The sequence below is a fragment of the Ruditapes philippinarum genome, unplaced genomic scaffold (genome assembly GCF_026571515.1).
Source record: "Ruditapes philippinarum isolate M1 unplaced genomic scaffold, ASM2657151v2 ctg434_1_1_1_1, whole genome shotgun sequence".
In the NCBI taxonomy this organism is placed as follows: Eukaryota; Metazoa; Mollusca; class Bivalvia; order Venerida; family Veneridae; genus Ruditapes; species Ruditapes philippinarum.
The window spans coordinates 45,019-59,820 of record NW_026862618.1 but is presented as its reverse complement, the minus strand read 5'-3'; the positions used below and the strand labels follow the sequence as shown (position 1 = coordinate 59,820).

The 14,802-nt window shown below is 32.7% G+C and overlaps 2 protein-coding genes across 2 annotated transcripts in view; one reads left to right on the top strand and one right to left on the bottom strand.

Annotated features, from left to right (window-relative positions):
- Window positions 1–3,648: 3,648 nt before the first annotated feature.
- On the bottom strand, window positions 3,649–10,641 carry LOC132719604 (uncharacterized). The gene is made up of 3 exons (XM_060703395.1): window positions 10,529–10,641; window positions 5,282–5,461; window positions 3,649–3,842 (listed from the first exon to the last, which is right to left on the bottom strand). The coding sequence occupies exons 1-3, from the start codon at window positions 10,610–10,612 to the stop codon at window positions 3,747–3,749; spliced, it is 360 nt and encodes a 119-aa protein (XP_060559378.1). The 5' UTR covers window positions 10,613–10,641; the 3' UTR covers window positions 3,649–3,746.
- An 835-nt stretch (window positions 10,642–11,476) lies between these two features.
- LOC132719603 (acid sphingomyelinase-like phosphodiesterase 3b) overlaps window positions 11,477–14,802 on the top strand; it is a 37,913-nt gene continuing 34,587 nt past the window's right edge. The window contains exon 1 of the mRNA XM_060703394.1: window positions 11,477–11,651. Coding sequence (XP_060559377.1) covers window positions 11,555–11,651 — 97 coding nt within the window. The 5' untranslated portion in view covers window positions 11,477–11,554. The remainder of the gene's footprint in view (window positions 11,652–14,802) is intronic.

Genomic DNA, 14,802 nt, shown 5'->3' with positions numbered 1-14,802 from the left:
GCAACAAGACGCTTATCATTTGGTCATAAGTCATTGAATTATATGAAGTGTGTGCGTGTTTGTTTTTTTTAAATTTGTTATCTAGGGGAGGCAACTCAAAAAGGAAGGGCATATTGCATAAGAGCAGTAGACGATTACCGTTGACATATTTATTTAGTTTTAAAAACATAACAGTAGAAGTTATAGCTGTATTTACTTGTTTATTATAATAGTGGTTTTAGTTTGTTTAGAGAGACACTAATAATCAATGTGAAATATCGAACTTGTATGTTTACTATGCAAGCTTTACAATTGACGTTTCTGCTTCTAGATCAAACAACAACACTAAGCTTTACATGTGCATGCAGTAACTTTATAATAGCAAACCATTAGACAGCCGTATTTTAGTGTTAAAAGATAAAATCAAGTAAATATATCAATCATGTATGGCTAGCTGTTCATTTTACATGCAGTTGTAAACATAAACTTGGTCTATTTCTCATATGCTTATATGTAAATACTTGTACAATAAATTTAGGTCGAATAAATATTAACTTCTGCTCAACATTGTATAAGCCGTAGATCTTGTTACCTTAAACATTTTAACAAGACTTGTTTCACTCGAAAATCTTTCAAATGAAATAAACTGGGAATCTCTCGAAGAAAGACGATATATTCATAGAATGATCTTACTATTTAAAATTCAAAACGGACTAGCTGCAGATTATCTTTTCTCAATTCTCCCAACAACAACTAATGATAGGTACAACCTAAGAAATATTGACAATATTCCGGGAATATATGCAAGAACTACACTTTATTTTAACTTTTTTTTCGACTGCAATAAGGGAATGGAACATCCACACGATGTCCGTAACCTTCCAACTCTCACATCATTCAAACAAAAATATACGGCACACGCCTATTACTTTTCTGGTGAAAGAAAACTTCAAATTCTTCATACAAGACTTCGAACAAAGTGTAGTTCTCTAAACGACCATTTGTCTTTGAAAAACATAACTGCATCGCCTTTATGTCTTTGCGGCCAAAATAGAAAATAACTTTCATTTCTTCTTCGAATGAACACAATTTGACACAGCTCGACAAAAGTTACTTCGAAATTTGAATAATGTTGACATCTTTTAGGCAACCCAGACCTTTCTGACCAAACTAATGACATAATTTTTTCACACGTACACACTTACATCCAAGAGACAAAAAGATTCATTTAACACCTAAACACTTAATCATTATATTCCTATACTTTATACCTCATTATTTATCTTTCTCCTTCTTCACTACCTTTTCACCTTTCTGTGTTCTTTTCAAATACTATTCTACTTTGTATGTTTATATTAATATAAATGTTAATTCGATCCATTAATATATTCATTCTAAATATATATTCATTCTAAATATATTCAATGGAACATATACTATGTTTCTTAAAGCATTTAAATACATATCAAATTTTGTGTTTTCTTTTTTTCTTATATAAACTCGTGATTTTTTTAATATTATAGTCGTCTCAGATTATAAAATATGTAATTACTTAAGCGCCTATTATAATGTCAATTACTCACTTAGGAGAAGAATTTCATAAGACATGTTGTCTTTCATTCTAATCCTGTTTTTTAAGAACATTTGAATTGCTCTCTGTATATTGTAAATTGTAACATGTATATATATTCTGAGAATTAAATATGTTTAAACTAAAAACTAAACATTTTACACAAAAATGTCATGTTATTTCACTACAAATCATTAATGCAAAAAGCTTAATTATAACAAAGCTGTATTGCAGGATACATTTGCAGGGTGAGCAGAAGTGACACCATCGGTCGGGTTGCATTCTACGCATACAAGTCTACACCAACGCCTTATCTTGGTGAAGGTCAAGGCATCGTGTTTGATTACCGGACAACAAATATAGGCAATGCCTATAACGTACATAACGGTGTTTTCGTCGCTCCAGTGACCGGGGTTTATGTTTTCCGTGTGACACTTGGACATTATAGTACTTTTGTTCAGTCGGACAACGGTGATAGTAACTTAGTGGTTAACGGTGTTATTGTAGCAGGCTTATTTATAAGCAATGACCAGACATCCAAAATGATTGTTGTCGATCCCAAGATCGGTGATCCCGTGATCTACTTCCAATCAGGGGATTTTGCTACATAATTTTTTGTTATTCGTGATTTTTAAGTTCTGTAAATATTTACTCTCTTTGCTGAAACATACGCAATGTGCAGGTGTGAGAAAGTATTGAATCTCAACGATAAGGTAATTCAATATATTAAACTCTGGAAGGTTGAACATATTGAGGACGCCACTCAAAGAATGTTTCATTTTCCGTCAATATGCCCAGCTATGCTTTTATTTTTATTTTGCTTTTTTATTTGGTGTTCTTTATAGTGCTTACAAAAGTTACTGATTGCTGTACCGGACCATTTTTTTACTTTTGTTGCCATTTGGCTACTAGGTCAGTTACAATAATTTAACATTTTGTATGTATTTAAAAATACTACTTTGTTTACATTTTGCTATTTTTATGATTCAGCGCTTCTTTCTTCAGGCAGTAAATGTCTAGAATGCTTTAAAACCATTATTTAAACGTTGTAAAACCCCTTTTGTCCTTTCAATACTGATACATAATAAAAGAAACTAACAAATTGTTCCTACTGAGAACATTCAAATTCATTCTTTACTTATTCTGCAAATTTAAAAATTCTATCATAAACGTTTAGATATCTACGATTGACCAAAACATTTTCGTTTCATTTTTAGTGTTATATCTATTAAGAATTAAAAGCGTATAATTGTACACGAAGTTTCTCAAACTTGTAACCATAATTGTATTATTTGTCATATACATTTTTTCGCGCACGTGACTATGTCCTGTCATTACTACTACTGTCATTCTAGATATGTATTGTTGAATTACATTGATCAAAAACGTCTTTTTGATCCATTTCGGGAATTAAATGGTAATTGCAGTAAGTATGCATAGCGACGCACAAATCCAATTCAGCAAGCCAGATTAGATTTTTTCCTTATTACTGAAGATTTATTACCACATGTTAGAGGTTGTGATACAGATGTAAGTTATAGATCTGACCATTCTATCATAATTTTTAAAATTGATTTACAAAATATTGTACATGGGAAAGGTTTGTGGAAATTTAATAATTCTTTATTATGTGGCTTAGAATATTTAAATTGTATGAATGATAAGATAGATGATGTAATATTGCAGTATTTGTTGTCTGTATATAATATTGACTGTTAAAGCACTCATACAACACGGGACCTAGATTTAAAGTTTCATCCGAAAGATTGATTAGTAATTTTAGTTGGTCAGCCCGGGAATCGAACCCACAATGTCGAGATTACAATTCTCGCACTCTAACCTATTGAGCTATGTGGGCTGGCTAATTCGGAATCGTCTATGAACTTCTACTATAATTATATGCTCTTTTTGCCCTACGCAGCTTGTGCATTCATGAGAAATACTACTTTCGGTCCGCATCGTTAAATGGTCTATTTTATTATCTGTACAACCTGGTTTATAAATTGAAGTTATTTGTGGAGACGGCCTACTGAATTTTCGTACTCTTTATAGTAAATCCATCACATCTAAGACTAAATTCTGAACACAGCATATCCCGTACAGTCATTTGGTGGCTAAAACTTTCAACAACAATACTATCCAACTAAATTTAGCACAGAAAAATAATACATTGGCCCTTGGACTTTTTCTGCAGCTTTTAATTTGTGTAAGCACTATAAAATAAACCAAATAACAACTGGGATGTACTCTGGCGCATGGTACTTCCAAAAACCTTCCACCAAGAAATGAAATCCTGCAAAGATACACAAAAAACAACCTTTAAAGTACTTAGTAATGAAACTTCATGTACACATTTACAAACAAGAGCACCGCTAGGCGGAGCATTATATGCCCGAAAGTGTTTTTTTGTTAGTTAGGATGAAACATTTGTAAGACATGGGAATTAAATACATTAAATACAGTATTACCTCCTTCAAAAAGCAATCCTCATTTATAGCTAAAGAACCTTCATGTATATATATATATACAGTTGCTGTTTTCAAAGCACCAGCATCAAGTTGTAGTTATGCTCCAGAAACCACAACTTTCAGTGTAAAGATCATTGTGATCCTGACCTTTGACCTTATGACCCTTAAATCTATAGGGGTAATGTATTGGACATGGCTGTTCATCCTTTAAAACTATACAGCTGTAGGTTGATTAATACTTAAGTTATTAAGTGAAAACTGTTTTCAGTTTTAAGGTAAAAGTGACCTTGACCTTTGACCTTGTGACCCCAAAATCAATAGGGTCTTCTACCCAATATGGACAATCATCCTATGAAGTTTGAATACTGTGGGCCAAATGGAACTTAAGTTATGCTCCGGAAATCATTTTGAGTTTTAAGGTAAAAGTGACCTTGACCTTTGACCTTGTGACCCCAAAATACCTAAGACATTTGTCCAACTTCAAGTGTCGTATAATAATAGAAGGAAGCTGGTAAAATAAGATTTAAATACTTTTAATGAGAGAACCTCCGTTGCTTCAGTGCTTCATTCACGAAATCGGCGTTACCTGTAAAATTGGTCTCAATTACGTTTTATCTGCTAAATTAATTGTAATATGACACGACTAGATTGAAAAAAAGTCTCAGGCATACGGAATATAAAAAGTCAAAGATTAATATGTACGTTAGTGTATTTAAAGATATCAACAAAACTAACAATTGCCATCAATACGCTACTGAGGTCGTCATTTTCACGAATGATCTTGAAAAATAAACATTTTTATGAAAATATTTTTGATGAGGTTAAAAGTATAATGTCTCGGCAACCGTAAGCGCTAATTCGTTTCTTCGAATTTGCTGCACAGTAAACAAGATATTGGTCCATTTACGTATCGCGGTTCTCGTTTTAGCCACTAAAATATGACAAACAAGATCAAAAGGGAAGGCGGCGTTCAATAAACGCAACCCCCAGACGACCTAGCAACAAGAACCAGAGGCAAGGAGCCCAGGAGGATCCCAAACAAAAACAAGACAGGGCGCAAGGGAGAGCACTGTCAGGCTTATCACTAAAATGATACACATGAAGAAATAATAGTAACCGACAAGGAAATCATAATTTCAGAAAACATATAACTGATTGATTAATAGCCCCACTAATTAAAGGGCACAGGGGAAAGGGGATATGAAATTCGGGGAAGGAGGCGAAATAAAGAAATAAAACTAGGGGGGAAAGGGAAAATACTTACCGTAGACGAGACAACAACAAGGGACACAAACAAAAGTGTCACCAAAACAGTATGAAACAACAAGACATACATCTGAGGAACACAGATCGAGGGCGCCGCCTTGGAACGGTCAGCAGCATAAGTACTACTGGGGAGTTTAAACCGGTTAATGGTGCACCAAACCGTAGTCCCGCCATGTTCCTATAAACGAGACATTGTAAATAAAATGAATCCCCGCCAAGTGAAATTCTAACGGTTGTTATGATTACAAAAGATGAAATAAGTAAAACACCAAAATGATCATGTAGAAACATATAAAAGAAAACCCAATGACCAAAATAAAAGTACTCAATGTCTTAAAGGAACAAGAAAATCACCTACAAGGGCCCGACGAAGCAAGGCAGAAGATGAACATTAAGGCAATTAAGTCCCAAAGGGCTTCAAGAACTGTCCATCATAGAGTCTCCAACCTGGTCCGTCAGATGTAATCAAAAGAGGAAAACGTAGTGTCCAACTGTAAAAGGGTTGAACACTCAGCATGCAGTATGCCTTAAAATAGTGGGATCATAACCTCTTTTAATAAAACGTTTAATGATTTTAGTAAAAACAGCAGAAAAAAGCTTGCTGGTAATGAAAATATTCCGCTCGTTGAAATCTTTACGTACGTTGCTACACGCTCTAGAGAATCTAATTAACTGAGAAACATATACCCCATAAGATGTTGCATGGGGTACGTCTCCATATTCATGTGGATAATTTACTATACAAAAGTCAATGTCATCTCTTTTATCATAGATTTTCGTGTGATCGAATTGTTGTTGACAGTAATATGAAGATAAAAAAATGATGTACTAAAATTTCAAGTGTTCGTTTTATTAAGTAGTAGTTCATGGGGATAAATATCAGACAACATTTGATCAAAATAAAAATTATCTAAATTAAAAAAATCATCAAGGTATCTGGGAGTATTATTAAATGCTACTATAACATCTTGTTGTGTATATTCACAGAGACTCAACATAAAGTCTCTTTCATAGCAGTACAAAAACAAATCGGCGACCAGTATCCATAGGAATACCTATGATCTGTTTAAATAGGGTATTTCCAAACCTGACATAAATGTTGTCTAAAAGAAAAGAGAGTGCTCTACAAACTTCGTCACAGGTCCACATAGTATAATGTTTCACAATACCGTTAGTGAAAAAAGTTTTGTTAGAATTACATGCAAGAAAGGTAATTTTTTCCCGTGCAAAAGTTTTCTGAATTAAGGAAATTAGTTTATCATTAATTAATTTAAGTGGCAAGGTTGTATAAAGTGTAAAAAAAATTCGTATGTACTGACAGTTGAAGCTTGATAAATGTAGTTGTTAATTTTGAATTTATCCAATATTTCACCAGAACTTTTATAGACCAAAAGAGATGTTTGCCTGTGTTTTCATAGACTTTATCACAATATCTAATTACATTGTACATGTGTTTTAATGGCAGTCAAACAAGACGTCAATAAAATAGAAAGTTTACTTGTAGTGCAGAATGTAGAATTAGCAATGAAACTGGCTTGGAAAGTTTTTTTATGTAATTCAGGAATCCAATTCATAATAGGAAGTTTGAGTTCTTTTTCATTAATAATTGCACAATTCTGCGTAACTTTTGCACAATTCCTGCGTTATTTGCACATTCCTGCGTTAATAGATATACACGGTGATCATTTGGCAGAAGATTTGACGGCGAAAAAGAAAATCGAAACTTGTATCCTGCTGCGAGCTGCCGATGTCCTGACTAATACAGAGGCCGGGTAGTGGCCCTACATGTACAAAGTAGGCAGGGACGACGGGAAAAGTGTGCTAGGATGCGTGAGTCCCTAGCACAGAGAGTGACTGTTTGAAAGGTAGGCCCTTTGTCGGCATAATGTTCAGCCTTTATCAGGGCTACCTCCTTTCCGTATTGTCTCAGGTTACTTTTTTATTGACCGCCGTATAGTGACCTACTTTTGGCTCAAAATTCATATCATGGATAACAGACCGTGGAAATTGCATAGAGGTAAATTATCACCACTCTGTGGTTTAAGTGCATAACTAGTGAAATGTCCATGCAGGGTCCGTACTCGACAGCGAAAGCTGCATTTACTGGACAGTAAAGGGCGGATGGAGCTTCATTAAGCATAGACTACTCCCACGCCACCCCCCCCCCCCTCCTCATGAACCAGTGTGTACAGGCTCCTTTGGAATAAAACAATATTCGGAATATTTTTCTAGGAATGAGTCTATTCCACGTTTTAAATGCCTGGCTGCATGGCGATTCCTAGCATTTTTAGAAATACTAATATTTGTATGAATAAAATAATATAAAACATAATTGCTATTAGTGTTTACTTTTTTATTGTCCATGGAGCCGCTTTTTATCAATTATTTTTGTATACTGTTTGTACAATTATAATATTTAAAAAAAACAGACTTTGTTCATTTTGAGTACTGTTTTGTATGTTCCAAAGAAAATACATTTAATAGTCTTATCTCTAGCAAGCCTATCACAGTTCATGATGAACAATGTCTTTCGTCTGCCCATTCATCTTGTTCAATTCTGGTAAATCCAATTAAGGCAAACTAGTCAAATCGGCCCCAAGTCATATCGGCCCAGGTCAAATTGGCCACAAAATTAGTCAAATCGGCCTCAAAATTAGTCAAATCGGCCACACAACAATTTCAAAAAGTCAAATCGGCCCCAAAACTAGTCAAATCGGCCACAAAACTAGTCAAATCGGCCTCAAAACTAGTCGAATCGGCCCTTAAGTTATTTTTGTGACTAACAGCTATAAATACTTAAAAATAATGGTGAATTAATTGCCATAGCAAAATAAGTAAAAAATAAAATTTTATTTCTAAATTCAAATTTTTATAAGAGAAGTTTTTGATTTAAATTAATAATATAGTTTATTGATAAAAAATAAATAGAGATGCAATACTACTGGATTAACGAATGCGTGATGCAATTAACGGTAATTAAGTGTGAACAAAGTGCTACCTGATGAAACGTGGCGGTACAAAATTATGTGTTGTTGAAACTTTATTTGATTTGTTGCGCATGAGTGGATACAGAACACACAGACAATATAGATATATATAACATATATATGAATATATAATTTGAGATTTAATTGATGACCAAACACCAACTGTTTGAATTTATTATAACATAATTTCTTGGTGCATGCATTATAATAAATAGACATGCATATGTATGTTGTGATATTCGTTGTGATGATGTGTGTTATGCCCCAGTCAGAAATAAAGTATATATGCTCTGTTCTATCATGGTTATTTTGTCCGAAAAATACTTATTTATAGTGATATCCATCCAATTGAAGAGTGAGACGTTTAATCAAGTAGCATGTTGTTCACACTTGATTGCTTTAAATTAGCTGTTTATTAGTTACAAGTGTGAAAAACCTCATATGCCTCATACAGTTACATTTATCATGTTTCATATGTTTATAGTACATTGAAGATACATGTAAAACGTTATACTCAGACAATAAATTTGATTATTATATGTTTTGTTCTTGTTTTCTTTGTAATCCATGGTTTCTCATTTGGTATTCCCATCCACACAATTGTTTTTTTATCAATATGCATCCAGCATTTAAAAAAAAAGAAAATGAATAAAGAAAATAAAAAAATGGGCCGATCTGACTTGAGGCCGATTTCACTTGAGGCCGATTTGACTATTTTGGGGCCGATTCGACTTGGGGCCGATCTGACTTGGGGCCGATTTGACTGTAAATGCCAATGCAGCATTGAAAATTCTAAAATAATATCTGGTCATCAGATGTCTACTAGTTCATCGTCACTTGCTGCATTTTTTGCTTGGACGCCCTTTGATGCTTTGCATCAATGCTGCTTTCTTGTTATAACATGATATACCATTTGCCGCTAAACATTTTGGACATTTTGAAAAATAAAATCGATGAAAGATTTAGTTTTGGCTTATTTATATATGGATTTTTAGCTCGACTTTTCTATGAAAAGGGGAGCTATCCTACTCGCCCCGGCGTCGGCGTCGGCGTTGGCGTCACACCTTGGTTAAGTTTTTCGTACCACCCCACTTTATTTCAGAAGTATTACAAGTATGGCTTTGAAACTTACCATACTTGTTCACCATCATAACCTCCATCTACAGACAAGAGTACATAACTCTGTCAAGGTTTTTGACAGAATTATGGCCCTTTTTTGACTTAGAAAGTGTATTGAGCTTGGTTAAGTTTTTTGTACCACCTCACTTTATTTCAAAACCATTGGAGGTATTGCTTTGAAACTGACCATACTTGTTTTACCATCACGACCTTCATCAACAGACAAGAGGACATAACTCTGTCAAGGTTTTGACAGAATTATGCCCCTTTTTGACTTAGAAAATACATTGAATATGGGTAAAATCCACTTATTGCCTTAACCCTTTGAGATATTGCTTTGAAACTTTTAATGCTATTTCACATCATTACCCCCATCTGTACGCAAGAGAAGGTAACTCTGTCAAGGATTTGTTTTAAAAATTAAGGCCTTTTATCGACTTAGAATCTTGGTTAAGTTTTTAGTACCAGTCCACTTTTTGACTGAACTGTTTGAGATATTAATTTGAAAGTTGGAATACTTGTTTACAATCATGATTCCCAAACATGTCCAGGAGAAGGTAATTCTGTCAAAGATTTTATTTGAATTATGGCCCTTAACTGTCAATGTTTTGTATTATAGGCAAGCACTAAAAAACTTAAAAAATCTAAAAAAATTCATTCCTATCCACTTGTTCACTTTACCATAAATTATGTCATATAAACATTGCTGTAATATTCAAGGGTATCAAACAACTAGTTCACTTTAAAAATACAGAGATTCTTGTATTGCCTTTTACTGCAAAAACTTTTTTTATTGGCAAGCAATAAAAAAGTCGAGCGCGCTGTCTTACGGACAGCTCTTGTTATACTTCTTACAATGATTAGTTGTTGATATTTGTAGAGAATGAGTAGCATTACAGGTGAAAAAGAAAATGTACATGCTTTGATATTTTTTATATCTCATCTAATATGTTTTACTGTAGTGACACAATCAGAACATCATGTCACATACCATTAAAAAGTCTTGTTTGAATTGGAATTCAAAGCATATATATATTTTTTTAAATTTAATATCTGACCCCTCTGTCGTGGACAGTGCATACGATAAGTCTAATTATGCAAATTTAAATCTGGAATAATGTACATAAATAGAAAATGACCTGTGCGAATGAGCGCATTTTTTGCGCGGAGATTCTCAATTGCTGCATTTCAGCATCATTTGTACTTATAATTATTATTGTCATTAAGATATCAAAATCCAGCTTACTGGTTATCCGTATTGTTTGATTTTATTAACCTGTCAATTCCATACTGATTATACGGTCAATGCACAGAATATATTAATATTCGATAAATGTTCGGTAAATTCCGTGAGATGTACGCAGCAAGATGTGATTAAATTCATCTAGTTTGTATGAATTAGTTACACTGACCGTTATAGCGCAATAGGGTAAACCACGGGTATATATTATCTGAATGTCCAAAGTGTTGCAAGATCGAGTGTATATTCAGGTTTTTTTCTTATACATAATTATTTTCAACATTTTTGAAGTTATGGTTGTTCCTTTTATAACATGTTTTGCACTTTTTGTAAATACTATTCTTTTGTATATAACATTGTTTAAGAATTATTACTGAAAAGTCATTCGGATTAAAATCAAAATATGTAATTTCAGTGCCATAAAATACAATACAAAATGTGACAATTCAGTGTTTCTTAGTTGTTTCATATCTGTGTAGATAATTTTGCAAGCGCTTGACCATTTTCATTAAAAGTAAAGAAAGAATGTCAAAAGAAGGGATCGAACCTCGGGCCTCTCATGCATTAGGTTATCACTTAACCCACTGCGCTATTGCGGATGTTAAGAGAAATTTCATTAAGCTAGTGGCAGTTTTCCAAACGTTAGTCATATAAACTCCTTATTAATTCTCGTAAAATAAACGGACAAAACCGAAGTGGGATCGAATATTTAAATGAGTTCTATAATGTATTCATAGTTGACAGGTCAATAAAATCAGACTATAATAACGCCTGTCATCAACTCATCATAACACCCAGTGTTCTGTAAGGGAAGTAACTGCTAAAGGCAGTTGGTAATCAACGAATACAAGTTACACCCCTTGGTTACCGAAGGTGAACTTTGTACTTTCGTATCAGCTATTTTTTTTTTTTGAACGGTAAAGAAATGACGCGACCTATAAAGTTTAGAAGGCTAGAAAAAATATTTTTCATATTCTCAATCATTGTATTCGTCAATGTTGCACACTGCAAAAAGACAACTGGTAATTATTTTTGTGTTATTGTTTACATTTACTTATCATATTTCGGATAAGCTAATGTTCGGACATTAATGTTGAAAAGTTTAGGGTTTTAGTACTGTACTGGTCGGGGACCATCAAACAGACACTTTTTGAACATTTTTCCATACAGATTTCATAATTTCCAACTCAGAGACCTAAAAAATTGACACAGTACAGATAGGTTATTCTCCTAATTAACAAACTAGTTTGTTTATTTCTCCTATATAACTATAAGGAGGGTATCAAAATTACCTAAATTGTCTACACTACAGTACCATGTGTCCGGACAGATATCTACATGTTGTGATTTAATTCAGATAAAAGCTTGGGTGTTTTATTTTTTAACATTATATCCATTACAGTGAACTTGCCCTTTCCGAACCAATTTTATACTTTTTATGAATTACGATGCTTAAACTAAAAAAAATATTTTAAAATATAGATAAATATGTCACGATTAAAATAGCGCAAAAAGAAATTGTCTTTGAATTGAATTTTATACCGGAATTTCCCAGAAAATTTAGACTGGTTCTTTGCGTAATCAGAGGGTCATACTCGCCTTTTCCGAATCACCACAAAATTAACGAAATTAACGACATTGAATAAAACAATATTATGCTCGCCAGAGGCCTGCATAATATGATTTTATTCAACTCGTTCAATAAATTCAGTATTAAACCTACACTCATTGAATATCCTCTATAGATATTGTATATATAGGGATACATGTATATAATACATACATATATTGTGTAAAAATTATAAAGAAGAAGGAAGTTTATGATATTCTTTAATAAAAATGTTGGTGAATATGAATATTAAACTGTTCAATTTACTTTTGATTTTTGTTCCAATTCAGGATAAATAGAGAGTAACATGCTACTGTCTTTTGATATCAATTTTATCAGGCGAGGCAGATTATGGACTGAAAGGGGCAAGACTCAATTAATGCCTTAATTCCCGGGTGTAGATTTTCCGAGGTTTATGAAAAAAACCATGGAAACTGCTTCAAAAACCTTGGAAATAAACCAGTTTTACAAGGTTTTTTTTTAATTCCGAGGTTTTTTTTAAAACCTTGGCAACTTTATCCAAGGTTTTTGTATAAAAATCCTTGGAAATAAAGAAAACCTTGGAAACTATCTCGGAATTAAACACTCTGCCAAAAATCAGCTCGGAAAAAGCTTGGAAATAAGAACTTAGTCATTTTTTTGCTCGGAAAAGAACATAGAAAATTTACGTAAAATTTGTTGGAAACACTTTGCCAATATTTAGCTTGGAAATGACCTTGGAAAATTGAACTTAACTAAATTTCATCTCGGAAAATGTTAAGACATAATCATGATTTAACTTATAATGGGCATCAAAAGCAATAATCAACAGTTAAAGCAAACTAAGATAACAACCTGACTGTAGATTGCCCATGGATATTTTTTAATCCATGGTCAGAGCAAACATTATTGTCCAACAGCATGGAAAGGAGAGATTTGGTCCAGGAAATCAATTTTTAGTATGAACATTGTCAATGGCCAACTTCCTTTTCAATAAATTTGTACTTTAATTTTCTGAAGCCATTTTTTTCGGAGGAATCAATTCAAAAAATTTAAGTGTGAAAACATGGAAAAGTTAAATACAATGTAAATTCCTTGTTGCCATAAAATACCTTTTATTAATGGCTATAAAGGTATTGTAACTAATCATAATAAGATAAAGATTATTCAAATAACTGATGATCAGAAAGACTTGAAAATTTTTTTTTTTTTATTTTCATATATTTCTTTTATTATTTATAATTATTGTTACTAGATATCTTTTCCATTTTTAAGAATAGATAAAAGAGCAAAACTATAATACAAAAAGAAACAATCAGTGTTTATGTCTATTAGTTTCCAAATGCATCAGTATTTTTCCTGCAGTTTCTTTCTATATATAGACTTATTTTTACTTAGGGTTTTTTGACAGCCTGTAAAAGAATGCTATTAATATTTAATATATGTTTTTATGCCATATAAAATAGTATATTCTACTAAGCAAGTCTGTGACATACATTCAGATTACAACTTACTCTGCCATTAATTATGTGTACAATAAACATAAACAGTTATTAATTGTCGTTTTAATATATAATTATGTACAATTAATGTGTAAAATATGTATGCTTGAAAATTTCTTATAATTAGGATAAATAAATACTGCATCCACTAAGATTTCACACACAGAATATAACACACTGATCAGATAAAACTAATGGCACCCCAGGTGGTTCCCTCTATCTATGCATGATCAATCTTCTCATTGCGCATTCTGGGATAGACCAGATTGTTCCATGTGATTATTTAGGGGGAGTCTGGGTTTTTGTACATTCCAAAACAATCAGTCTAAAATGACACTGCAACTGTGATTCTCTTTCAAGAACTTATTATGATTTTCAAGTATTACTTCTATTTATCATTTGATATATTTGTACCTTCAATAAATGTAAAAATAAAATGATGATGGCTTTGATATTTTGGGATCACCCCTGTTTCACATTATGATTGCCCCTCCAGTTATACTGTTGAAAAATTTGAATCTCAGACATTAATTAATGGGTCAAGTGGTTATAGTTGGAAATAGTGCAAACCTGGATTTATTTTAAGCAATTTTGGAGATATCTTGTTTTAAATGTTAGGGAGCATATTTTGGAATTTTCAAAGAAAACAATTATCTAAGTGTGACAAGATTCAGGAAATGTTAGGTTGTTGTAATTGAACCTAACGATCAGTGACCTGAGACAGGAAGATAAACAAAAGACACATAATAGTAAAAAGGTTCAGGTAAATAATTTTAGATACATTTATGCATAAAATCTGTTGTTTTGTTTTCAAAAAAGTATTAAATACAAACTATTTTAGATCTATATTTTTAACCTAAATGTAAGCTAGTTTAAATACAAGTGTTTAGAGGATATTTTATGAGTATAATTATGCTATGTTTGTCTATGCTTGTATTGAACAAGATGAGTGCATGAAACTATGATGACATTATTTATAAACTTTCATCTTTCATCTATTATTTGAATCTACAAATTTTTAATTACAGAGTCAGCTTGAAAGCAAGTTTGCAGGACTGATCCAAACTGCAAGAAGATGGCAAT